This window comes from Polyodon spathula, chromosome 14, assembly GCF_017654505.1.
Source record: "Polyodon spathula isolate WHYD16114869_AA chromosome 14, ASM1765450v1, whole genome shotgun sequence".
NCBI classification, from domain to species: Eukaryota; Metazoa; Chordata; class Actinopteri; order Acipenseriformes; family Polyodontidae; genus Polyodon; species Polyodon spathula.
Window position 1 is genome coordinate 32636663 of NC_054547.1, and position 13328 is coordinate 32649990.

At 34.7% G+C, this 13328-nt stretch overlaps 1 protein-coding gene across 3 annotated transcripts in view; it reads right to left on the reverse strand.

Moving 5' to 3' along the window:
• The window catches only part of LOC121327172 (procollagen-lysine,2-oxoglutarate 5-dioxygenase 2-like), a 33246-nt gene extending 20124 nt beyond the window's left edge, over nt 1-13122 (reverse strand). For 2 of the 3 annotated variants that reach the window (XM_041271021.1, XM_041271020.1), the window contains exons 1-3: nt 12814-13122; nt 1125-1216; nt 393-529 (exon numbers count right to left, since the gene is read on the reverse strand). In XM_041271021.1, coding sequence (XP_041126955.1) covers nt 393-529; nt 1125-1216; nt 12814-12919 — 335 coding nt within the window. In that variant the 5' untranslated portion in view covers nt 12920-13122. Of the gene's footprint in view, nt 1-392; nt 530-759; nt 995-1124; nt 1217-12813 lie in introns of those variants that run through there. The other variant, XM_041271022.1, reaches the window with a different exon arrangement.
• Between the last annotated feature and the right edge of the window lie 206 nt (nt 13123-13328).

The window sequence follows — 13328 nt, forward strand, 5'->3', positions numbered from 1 at the left end:
ACATTTACATTTGCAGAACTGTGTTGGTTCACCAGATGCCACCCAGATAGTGCCCTAAGACATCAATCACAGCATTGACTCAACAAGGTTCATTTGCAGAAAGCATGGTTTCCTTCCATCCACATCTACCACAGTGGCTGTAAAACTCTGACACCTGACTGACAAGTTAAAAAGTCCATCTCTAACTTATCAAATTTATTTAACGAAATGCCTTCTACAACATGTGCCATTTCCTATCATAGGAAAAGCATGGGAGGAAGAAAGCTATCAAAATGTCAAATTAAATGAACTTGTAGGATATGATAAGGCTGTTCCAGACCTCACTGGTTATTTTAACCAAACGTGTGTATATTTTGACTGGTAGTAAATGTCAAAGATTAATTGAACCCAACCTGTCAACAGACATCACAACAAGGTCTTCATGGTCCGCATAATTTTGCATTGCCTCCTTCAGTAGTCGTACTTTTTGCCCCCCACCTATTGATTTGCCTACATCACCACCTTTCCATTCCTCCCCCATTCCAAGTACCTGTAAAGAACCAGATATAAAAGATATGTCAATTAAGGGTTGCAATGATATGGACCTAAATCCTAAAAACATATCAAATAAATAAAGAAAACAGCTTACTTCATTAGGACGCATAGACACTTGCACACAAAATAAAAAAGAAGTTCCACCAGATTGTAAACAATCCATTAACAGTTCAACTGTTAACTGGAGGAATCAGATGAAGAAACAAAAAAAAAAAACACACACACCTGACTTTTAAAGGATGATGATGAGCAAAATGATTAATTAGAAGGTCCAACATCTGACAGCCAGTACTTAAGTAAATCAGACCACATATTTTGATTACGATAATTGTTGGAAAAAATCCAAATTTCTTCCAATCATAACAACCAGGCCATGTAGAGGTTTTTCCATAGCAAATCATGGAATTCGTTTCTTGTGTCAGGAGAACATTCCAGGTTGGAGAGCAGTACAACGCATGCTTGTTGTCAGGAGTAAGGACAGGGTCAAACAGCTATCAATGAGAGAATTAGTGAATGTGCATACTGAAAATTATTTATTTATTTATTTTTATTTTTTGACAGTTTAAGAGGATTTTTTTAAAACACATTACCTTGACAGTGTAGTTGAAGTACTTCGCTGTTTGCATGAAACGAAGAAAGCCATCTGTTTGTTGAGTTGCAACAGTAAGTACGAGCAATTTGTCTGAGAAATAGAAGAAGTTATAAATTTTTACAACACTTCAGTATAATTTGGTATAATATTTAAATTGCACAATAAATAACAATTGTATTATTGTTGTTATTTTTGTTAGTATAAAATAGTTTATGTTGCTGTCTGCCCAGAATGCAATAAACTGCAACCTCCTCTGAATCCCATATTTCTTACTATTTGTTGATTATTCCTGAAAACATGTATTTAACTTACGAGATGACCACTACATTTTCACTCAATACAACTAAAAAGATCTAACAGCAGTTTAGAAAACACTGGAGAACTAGAAGTTGCTGTGAAAGCACAACCAGTATTTTAAAACTTATATTTTTTATTCCTTTGGCACCCCAATCCCACAAATTATCAAAAATATGTATTGTTCTTAAAATAACTTGAATTGCACTAAGGATAGGAGAGTCTATCTGCATGACACAAATCGATATTATCATAATGCTCCTGACCTAGTTATTTATGTTTTCCTATTATTGGCATTTTAATTTAATACAAATTGTCAGGATGTGGGCATTTTAAATTACTTTGCCTGGCGTAGAAGGAGGTCCGTATGAGACACAGTTGGCTAGTGCAGTTAAGGGGTATCCCATGGGGGCTTGTTCCTCATAATAAAAGGGGTATTTCAGATAGGGTGAAGTCTAAGTTAATATCCCACCCTGTGGCTGAGTGTGTACATAAACTTCATAGCAGAGTGCAGTGGGGCTTTCTTAAGCTCATATTGCACTTCAGACTGTTGACTTACAGTTTGTAATAACTAGGCCTGCAATACAATTTATATATATATATATATATATATATATATATATATATATATATATATATATATATATATATATATATATATATATATATATATATATATATATATATATATATATATATATATATAATATAGTGTTCATCAAAATCAGGACCTCCCTTCTGTCTGATAATGCTCCAGTTAGATTATTTGTATTTCTCAGAGGGTTACATGCTGAAATTACTGTACATCAGATTTTATAAGCATTATTGCCGTACAAATTAGATAACATTCACCACTGTTTGCATTGCTGCTCAAGGTGGTATGCGACATACACGGAATGTAAGGAACACCGCCGGCGATGTAAGTGGGGGCCCCTGCTGTAACTACAGTACCTTCAGGAAGGTATTTGGTTCTGTTTAGGCGAAGTTCAAACAAGGGTCATGTTTTTCACTGTATTCAAAGCTGCTCCTGTCTGTTTGATTTCTCTCACTATTGGGTATTTACAGCGAAGCGCAGCAGGGCTTATCCTCTGCACAGGCTGTATTTCCGAACAACTGACTGAAGTTGGGGAAATAAGAACACAACTTCCCAAGTGAAATACAACCAAACATTCTTTGCACTGAAGTTGAACCTGCAACTCTATCTTCATAGAGAGCACTGTCCCACTTTCTGCATGACATCATCTATCAAGTAAAAAAAAATCCCTTCATTACAGGAATCCAAAGAATGCCAGGCCCATTACACAATGGTTGGTTTGATCCCAGCTAGTAGACAAATCTACAGGCTGGAACAGTCGGCTGTAAAGGCTGAAATCAACTACATACAGGACTTGTGTCTGTGTAATTCAGAGTCCCAATTAACTTTTAAGATTAAAAGCTACAGCAGCAGCTACCAACAAGCATTACCTAACAGATGTTGTTATTCATAGCCACTTTTGAATCTGAGCTGTTGGGTGTTTTCTGATCACAAGAGTCTGATTTACAAAATCTGTTAAATTCCCCAGCCATTTCCAGCCTTGAATGTAAACAAAGCCGAGACTCAGAGATAAACCACAACTGCAAATTCTTAGCCAGCGGCTGAACACTCTCTTTTTGTATGACAGTGATGCAGTAGAGGGTTTTGAGCAATAAAAAGAGGTTTGAAAGCTTGCATGTGGCAAACTAATCTAATTTACAGACGTGTGTCGCTCCGAGTAGTGTTGTAACCATCTGTTTTGTAAAAAGCTTTATGTAAAAAAAAAAAAATAATAATATATATATATATATATATACACACACACACACACACACACACACACACACACACACACACCATGTCCAAATATTGAAATATTGCAAGACTATTTACACTAGAAAAGGATAGCAGTATAAATGTTTCTCTACTAATGGGAAAATATATATTTTTTTTCCCCTACTCTTTCAGACAGTGTTCATCAAAATCAGGACCTCCCTTCTGTCTGATAACTGAGAATCATGACAGTGGACAGGAAATCAACACTTATACAAAACAGACACATATAAACAGAACATATCTTGATTTCAACAAAGTCAATTAAAGAGAAATACCCTTGAACCCTATCTATTTGTTTAGTTTTGGGGGCCAAACTTGTTGTCATGCTTGTAATTCAGTTGATTAAAGAATGTTAACAAAGTGGTAATCTTGGATAAAAGCATAAGATGATATCTTGACATCAAGTGCATTACACAAAAGTAAACCGGTATATTTGGTAGTTTTAGGAGGGGAAATATGGCAAGACCATTTTCAGTTATTAGTAAGTGTGAGTAAGGGTCATACCAGGACAACACTCAGGGAGTTTGGGTGTTAGATTCCTTATGTGGTTCTCTGCTTCCCTGGACACCACTGATTAGCTGACACCACAGGGTCAGACTCCAAAGGCTCTGCCCCTGGCCCTCATACCCTGCTGACTGCCAAATACAGCGAAATTGAGTTTTGCATTCAAAAGGCTATGCCATCCATTAGCTTTTCCTTGAATTCTGTTGGTCTTGTGAGTTTAGGAGATAAAACGCATGTTGTTCACAAAGAAGGTTTCATGAACCTTTAAGACCTGGAAAACCTCGCAGTTTAAGCAGCTCTATTTTAAACACTACTTCAAGGCTCAAACTTTATACTTGCCTAGTACTGCCTTATAGAAGATTGCCCAGGATTACTGCTAATCAGGGTCTGTGTTGCTAATATAAAAACTGTACTGGAATGTAAACTGATTGAAAAATTAAAACATATTACATTGGAAATGTTTGTAAAAAAATATGGACTTCCAATGGAAACACTGCCAATATTTACAAGTGTACTTTTCTTAATCTACAATGCACTGCACTAAACTTTTTCAAATTGTAGCTGGTGCTGGCAGCCTGTTTTTGCTAATGGAAGTGCCATGAGGGTTCCAGCTTTCAACACATTGATTTTAAACAGACACTGCTACAGTAACACAAGACAAAAAGCATCAATTTAAACAGAAACACGTTTTGCTGGAAGTAAGACTATACCAGCACATACTTCACATACATCCGTGCATCTTGTTACAATATATTTGTGTTTGCCCAAATAAATCAGAATTGTTTACAAAGTGTGAACCAGTCAGTCAGAGTATTCCTGAGGTCACATTTAGAAGAACCAAGTACTTCTGCCATGGTGTTACTGCATCTCCTATACCGGTAAGTACTTTTTATAACAGTACTGTAATTACACTGGGTAGTAATTTAACAGTATTCTATATGCGAAGCATTTAAAAAAAAAAAAAAAAGTTATGGCTGTTATGGGCCTATTAATCATTAACAAGTTACATACTAAGATAAGAAATGTTGGGACTGATGAAAGGCTCATAGCCCTAGAGAAACATCCAATTTAATTTTGAATGATCCCAGTATTTAACTATTGCAATCTCACTCAATTACAATCTCTTGCACAATGTTCCACACATTATTTATGGGTGAAAATCATGCACTTCATACACAAAATAATACTTTAACTGTCTAATATTCAGAAGTTTAACACAATTTCAAAATGTTGTCTAGAAGTCCTAATTAAAATAAATAAATAAATTAATAAAATAAATAAATCTATTATTTTCTGCAAAATGTACGTAAGGGACATAATATAATACCATTTCATCAATGCCATTTAGCTACCTTTAAAATGGTTTTAAATGAGAACATACCCCAATAACACCCATACTTAATGGAATTACTGTAATTACCCCAATTATGTTTGACGTTTCAACCGGTCAAAATTATACTTTAGCCTCTGGTTCTCGACTAATTTGAAAAGCAGACACTTTTGTCTCCATAAAGGAAATCTTAAGCTTGCTTCAGTTTTAAATGATGACGTCTAGGAAGGAAAAAAAAAAAACTTGACAGTGTCTTGTTAACTGTCAATAGTTCCAGGCATCGTCTGGGCATCCGTTCAGCTGCATTCTTTTACTGTAAGAGACAGTGACTAAAGCCAAAAGCTTTCTATAACACACAGGGTACGATAGTCTAGATAAACTTTCACATGACAGTGAATAACTCGACTCATTGGCTATTGCAATATTATGAGCAATTATTTTTGGAAAGTATGCACCATACCATATTATACTAATATATAAACAATTTTTTTCTCTTTCCATTGCACCGATGGATGCTACTGGCATACCACCGAAAATGACATACTTACTGTAGACACCTTACCTAAAATAACACTGACATAGATCACAGTAGCGGTTACCTTTTCCACGGTGAAATGGTGTTTGGGTGTTCTAGTCAATTTACCTCATTTAACATTTCTGAAACCTTAATAGCTACACACAAAGTAACTGAAAGGTTTGTAAGGGGTAAGGAATCAATTGCTGGTAGTTTTTGTGGTCAGATTGCCGATTAGACATATGCTAATGTTAACGATTCATGCATATTAGCAATGCATAGATCTGTGAAAGAAAGCAATTTACAAATCTGCTATTTTTCTCTGACAGTTTGTTTTAACCTTGTTTCTTATATCCAATAATTTATATTTATATATATATCAGTGTTTCACATGTAATTTATTTAACTTTTAGGTTGCCAAAAGCCAGGGTCAAAATTAGCAAATGGAAGCAATAACCAACAGTCTGGTCTCCAGATTATTCATGGTCAACCTGCTACAGTAAATCTTCAAAATTGGTTTCTTACTGTTTCACACCGCCTTGTAAGATTTAAGTCTCTGTGCACAGTGTGCTATATTTAACATCGTTCTTTCACTTTTGATGGCCATGGTAATAGTCATATATTCCAACATATGAATGTCTAAATTAGCATACTATTTATGTACAGCAGTGTGCTATCCTTTTCCCATGCTTATACTAATATGCATTGACAATAGTTTTAAACATTTTTACAGACTTCTGTATGCTTCATTGCTTTCCACTTTGTCATGATTTCAATGTGCCTTTTTACATATCATGTGCTTTTACCTTGATGTACTACCATAAACTTTTATAGGGACTACCTCTCTTTCCAATAGGTTTTTCTAATGTTTCCAGCTATGCCTGGTGATGAAGACTGATGGCAGAAATCCCAGATTTAGAAGTAAACAAGTTCAATATTTACATTACAGACAATTAACATATAAGGCACAAAATAAATGACCTTTTCTGCACAGTACGTGCAAAATATGAGTGTTCCAAGCCACAGGATTCACGTTACAGACAGCAAACACGTTAAACAATGGAACAGCTGACGTTCTTTTCAGCCAGACATTATTTCAGCTACCAGATGCTCACAGCAAAGTCTTTATTTTTCAACTGACCTGATGGATTATTAAAACATTTTGTAAGCCAAAAAGCATCCGCAATGAACCACGCAATGTATAAACCATGTGGACTCAAGCAATTCCAGTTGACTGCAACCCCAAATACAATATAAATACAAAAGTATTAAAAAATAAATAAAAAAATCAAAATGTACATGTTTCTCAATTACACTGTATGAGTCATTTTAAGCAGTCAATGATTTCCACAGGACTAAACAATGTTGTTTCTAGAAAAAACACCTGTAACATGGGGTGTTGTGTTACTCTGTGGGTATCCACTGGGAGACGAGAGAGAGAGGGTTTGATACTGAAATGCTACACAGATGTCCTGGTTTTATTAAAAGATCACACAATCAGGCAGTTGCAGTGGTTGGTGACCATCACTAAGGTACCAGCAGTGGTAGCCCTAGGGCGGAAGGACATATATGCTACAAAACAAAATCTGGCCAAACACTGGTCAAGCGCTGCTCCCACTAAAAGGGAAGTCCCACTCCAGGAACCTTCTCCCCAACACAAAATCAATACACTTTGGTGGGATTCAAATCCCCTAAATTAATCCCTACCCTATAAACCGTACCAATTAATCAGGTTAAATGCACAGTGATAATCTTTAGCTCACGCTGGTTCCACACACAGACATGAGGATTCTTCCCAGTCACCTCCAGGTTTTCCAGACCCTTTTTTAAAGGCAGGTGACCAGGGTTAATTGACTATCAATTATTCAACCAACACCTGCTGCACCTGACATTCACATTAGACAGAGAGGGAAGTCTAACCTCCCAGTCCTGCCACATCTAAATCACACAAAAACACATTGTATTTACAAACCACCACCAGTATACTATTTACAGGGTCAGGAGTTTCTAGGAAATATAATGTAATAGAAAACAATGAAGGTACAAGTGTTATTCACTAAATCTCTTCAAACAGGTACCATTTATCTCAGTTTTACAATTTTGTTATCTTTATCCAGAATTTGCTCATCCATAAGGTGTAAATGTATTTACATTTGTTCAAATGACATGCTATGATTGCTTCTGGGAATAAGGGGAAAACAAAAGAAGTACATTTTTTGTTGGCTGGGTATAAGTAAGCTTAACGTATGCGATTAGGGAATTCATCATCATTATCAGAACTTAAGACAGTAAAGTTCCATCAATGCTGCTGGTAATTGTTATGCAAATTAATTTTGCTGAAAGTAAGCATTTGTGGATGAGGTCTTAATAACAGTCATTAAGAAAGCATTAGGCTAATGCCGATTTAAAGTTCCCTTATGGGGTTTACTTAGACTTTCAATTATCATGGCTCAGCTGCAACTGAAATCAAAAAAGCTTTTTGAATGATACTATAGTTTAAAATAAATGGGCTGCCATCCTCTGGCTGCTGACACTGTTTTCACGTGAAAGCAGAAATCCATCTACAGTCTCCAGATATCTCTCGTTACATTAACGTCTGGTTTCACAGACACCGATTAACACTAATCCTCACCTACCTTACATAAGGTAAGGTACGGTATAGTAAGGTAAGGTAGTCCACTATCAGTGTTTACTGAGGTATGTGAAACCAAACAGAGATGCTGATAATGCAGATTCAGATTTTGTTTTAAGTTTTGTAGGATGTCTTCTCCAGAGGTCTTGTTTATGCAGAATTCTGTGTTATCTACACAGGAAATTTTATTAAAAATGCAAAATAACAGCAATGCGTTTCTAAAACACAAATGTAAAAGACAACATTTCCCCATTTTACCCCTGTCCAATAACTTAGTTTATATTATTAAGTAGTTTTATACAATGCAATGTGTAAAAATGGTTCCACTGCTCCCTGCATCCTCTTTAAAAAAAGGCTAAAAGGAAAATGTAAAGAACCTTTAAACAGCAAAACTGTAAACAGTTCTGAAGTTGACAGCTACCTGCAGAGACACTGGTACACGTTCTACAACACTGATTTTAATGATGTGAATGGGGGATTTTCAAAAGAAAACATTTCATGGTAAGCTTGTCTTTGTCTATTTCTACTACCATCATATATACAGTGTACTGTTTTGCATGTTAACGTCATTAATCTGAAATAGTTATACAGGAAAATGATATAACTATTTTGATACAATATGTAAAAACGCAGATGTTCTGGTTGGAAACGTAGATTTTGATTGCTTTTTACAAATGCACATTTTTAAAGGCTAGTGCTACCTCTGCATCTCATTAAATGGTGTTACTTTATTTTCACCTTTTTTCTCGGTTTTTCCAAAAAACATAAACCAACCAGTTTTGTTTATGCAGAGGGTTTTATTTATTTGTTTATTACATTTATTTCAAATTTTGGTAAAACAGAACAGTATGTCCTGTTTCTTATTTTAGTCAATACATTTATTTGCAAAAAAAAACTAACATGCAATGCCAGTTTGCTATATTCACTTTTGAACTGTTCTACAACAAATGTGCATCCTTAAATTTTAAGTTACACTGGTCGAGCCATAGTTTTACAAAGTGGTTAATTAATCTCAATCAATACAAGTGATTGTGCAGTCACAGCTCTTATCTTCACCCAATGCAGTCTGGCAAACAGTCTTATCACCTCAGGCAATAGGAGAGGATTCAAAAATCAAAGTCACAAAACTGATCACATGCTGTACAGGGCATATCCCCCCCCCCCCCCCCCCCAGCCAAAGTCACAACATGAGGGAATTAGGTGACAATTATAAATCCCCCAACCCTTCATGTAGGATGTCAGTGAATCCCTTGGTATCACCCTGAGAAAATAAAAAATAAAAATAAAAATAAAAAATAACCCAGGACATTTAACTAAGCCATTTCCCCCAAATTTAGAAGATTAGATTGTTTGCTTGCTTGCTTTTTCACAAAAACGATACCAGTTTACATCCCATGATTTATTTATTTTATTTTGTTCACACTCTACACTTTTGTGAAATGGTATTCTTTCGGCTTTAATGGTTGAATATTTATTAGGCTTTGTTCACTGTTTGGCTTTCAAAATGTATTATTAAATTAAAGAGGGTAGTACCCAGATCTAAAAGTGAATTACTTGCCTTTGATAACTTAACTGGTGCATCCGCCTATATATTAGTCTTAGAAATACTTTGCACAAGAGTAAAAATAGTGTCCTAACAAATTTAACTTATTTAAGAAAGCATCTTAGAAATGTCAAAAGTAGTGCAACATCCATTTGTTTATTGGTTTATATATATATATATATATATATATATATATATATATCTATATATATATATATATATATATATATATATGTGTATATGTGTGTGTGTGTATATGTATATATATATATATATATATATATATATATATATATATATATATATATATATATATATACACACACACACACACACACATTTATATATATGTTCTAAAATAACTATTGGCCCAACACATCTCTTAACAATGCACATCATGACAGAGGAGGCCATTCTCTAGCACTTGTATGCCACTATACCTCTGCTGCTGGCCAAAACACAAAAATCAGACTGTCACTAATGATAGTCCAATCACTAACGGTGCTATGCTGAATGATGATTTGCAATGCAATTAAAACATGTGGGAGAGTTTCTTCTTTAGTTTGGGCAGTATGTGGTTGGCAAAACACAGAATTCTAAATTAAATTACACTACTGGTGTTGCAATAACACAGTAGTAAAAAGAACCTGGAACAGGCATGCTTACCAAAAATATTATAAAGCTGCCATTCAATGTTTAAACTGGAATTCTACATAAATTGCCACTTTATTAGGAACTATTAAGAAAAGACCATGGCCCGCATGTGTTTATGCGATTGAAAGTATAGTATTTGAATAGCAGTTTGTGGACAGGGACATAAAATGTGAAAGATTTCTCGAGGTTTCAGAGAAGTGCGATGGTAAAATGATCCCAGGCGGCAACTGTAGTAGGTAAATTAAGGTTCACTTTGCAAATATACCGCTAGTCTACATATCTCTACGAAGAATGTTGTTGTAAACACAGTAGCTTTGTCACTAAGGGCATGCACCACCACTGGTTTCGTAAAACTTCACAACCTTATAATTAGAGTGTAATTGATGATAGTGATTAAAAAGTGTTATTTTCTCAGCTTGAACTGGCCAAAAGGCATCATTTACCTCACATCACATGTTTAAAATGTAATGCCCGGTAATGAAATGTTTAAAATATCAACTACGGTGTTTTTTTGCCTGTGGATTGGAGTTTAAACCTTTCACTAGTGGCCTTCCAAAAGTGTTTTTTTTTTTTAATGACATGTACAAAGAAACTAAACTCTCATTAAAAAAAAAAAAAAAAGTAAAAATTGAGAAAACCCTTTTAACTTTCTGCAGTGTCTGTATATGAAGCACAATGAGCTTCTCTAACAATTATTAAAAATGTTTTTATTTTATTTTTTATATGACACATATGAATTTAGTTACTCCATAACTGGGCTCAATGTAACCATGTTTTACAGTAACCATATAATCTGGTGAGCATTCCCCATCAAACACTTAACATTTTTCATATGCTGATCGGATTTTTTTTTTTCTAATCAGATTAAATTATTGATCTTAAATAATAAAGACTGAAACCATGCATTTAGTGTTTCTTGCAGACATTAACTACATGAGTGTGCTTGGTAATGCAGATGCTTTAAAACATGATTTTTTGCTATTAATATTGATTTTCTTCCTATAGCAATTTAAAACTCTTCTCAGAAAGAACACAGTAACCCTGTTTCAAAATGGAACACTGGCAAAAGTTCACACTGTGAAGATTTATTGACCACATTATATAGTACCTGGCATATTATCTCCCAGACCAAATACACACTGTACTATAAAAAATTCATTCTGATTTTATTTGCTATGATTTTCTAAATTACAGTCTTAAATGTTTGAATGAAAAAATGTATTTCAAACAAATTAACTTTGATCTGCTAATACTAAATTGAATTGTTCAACAAATGCCATTTACTGGCTATTTAAAATGGGCAGAATGTGCCATTTGTTAAGTAAGTGCTGTAAACAGTAGAAGACATAATTATACAGACCATATGGATGCCAAGTGCCACGGTTTAGAAACATAGCATCAACTACACTGGAGTTTAGAGAATTTTGCAATTAAGAAAAACAGCTGTTACAGCCTACTTTTACAGTTACTGTAAACTGCAACCTTAGCACACACTTGCTCCTTTGATGAAAAGGTCCAGTTTATTAGTTATTCCAAGCAAGAAAAAATCTTCTGAATAGACCAGACAATGGTAACATTAAGCTTTACCACTTATTCAAAGTGTATTTCAGTGCTTCAATTAGGTAATGCTAAATATGTATTTTAACTCATTTAGTCACAATATAACTACTTAAGTATGATCTCAATATAGTATTTCAGATTTCTAATGATTCTGAGGTCTTACAGTGTACAGATAAACCAATATGCGATTATCCCATTTTTTTAGTAACATACACATTACAGTTTCTTACCACACTTTCACCAAAGGAAATGTGACATTTTATGTATATAAGTTTACATCTTTAATGAAAATATTGAGAAATGTACTAAAATGATTTACACTAGTGATTAGGAATACTTTACAAGGCAGTTTGGTACCAGTTCCAAATATAGTGTATCCACATTGCCTAATAAAATTCTTATGGATGGTACCAGTATAGTCTGGGTTCAGTTACTTTTTTGCTTGGCAATGACTGTCCATTTCTAACGGGGCTCAACTAGGTGAATTCATGTTTCTTACTGTACTACCATAAACATTATAGACACATATATAAACAGGCAAATTATCATACATTTTCAGAATGAACAGGACTTTGACCACAAATAAAACACTGTGCAGTGAAATATCCACTTTTGGAAAAAAAAAAGAAGTTAATCCTTGTGTGTGTGGATTATTTTAGTAAAACATTAACATAACTACTGTTAGTAACACAGTGAGTAGTTCTTATAAATTGCAGTATGACTTTGTCTTAGGTCACTGAAATAAGTTTTGCATAAAAAATAAATAAAAACATAAAATAAATAAAAAAAAAAAACTCTTATTCTCACCTGTTGGAATTGGCAATGGCTCCGAGTTCACAGGCTCCAGTGGATGAGTAAACTCTAAAACCGTTAAAATAAAGAGATACAATAACTGGATGTACTCCAACGCCATGTTCGGCCTCACACAAACTCGCTCAGTGAGAGTGAGCAACAGAATCACTGGTCTATTTCTCGGATCAGCGACAGCGTTTTCAATCGAAAGTTTACACACAGCCTCGGGGTCTCGCGATACTAATAACGGTAAAGGAAAACTTGCAGCTCCTGGGCAAACTTTCCCTGAACCCTCTTTGTCAGAGGATGCAACAGAACACTGTCCTGTAACGCGTAGGTACTATAAATACTGTGTTTGAGACAAAGGGGCGTTTTAAGGCGTGGAACTATAAATACTATTTAAACAGTGTGTTCTGTACTTGCAAGTGATGTTTCAATCACTGCAGTGCTGCTGTGTACACAATGCACACGTTCTGGCGACAAAAGGGAAAACAGCAAACAAATGTTTTATTAGTGAAGGTGAAAACATC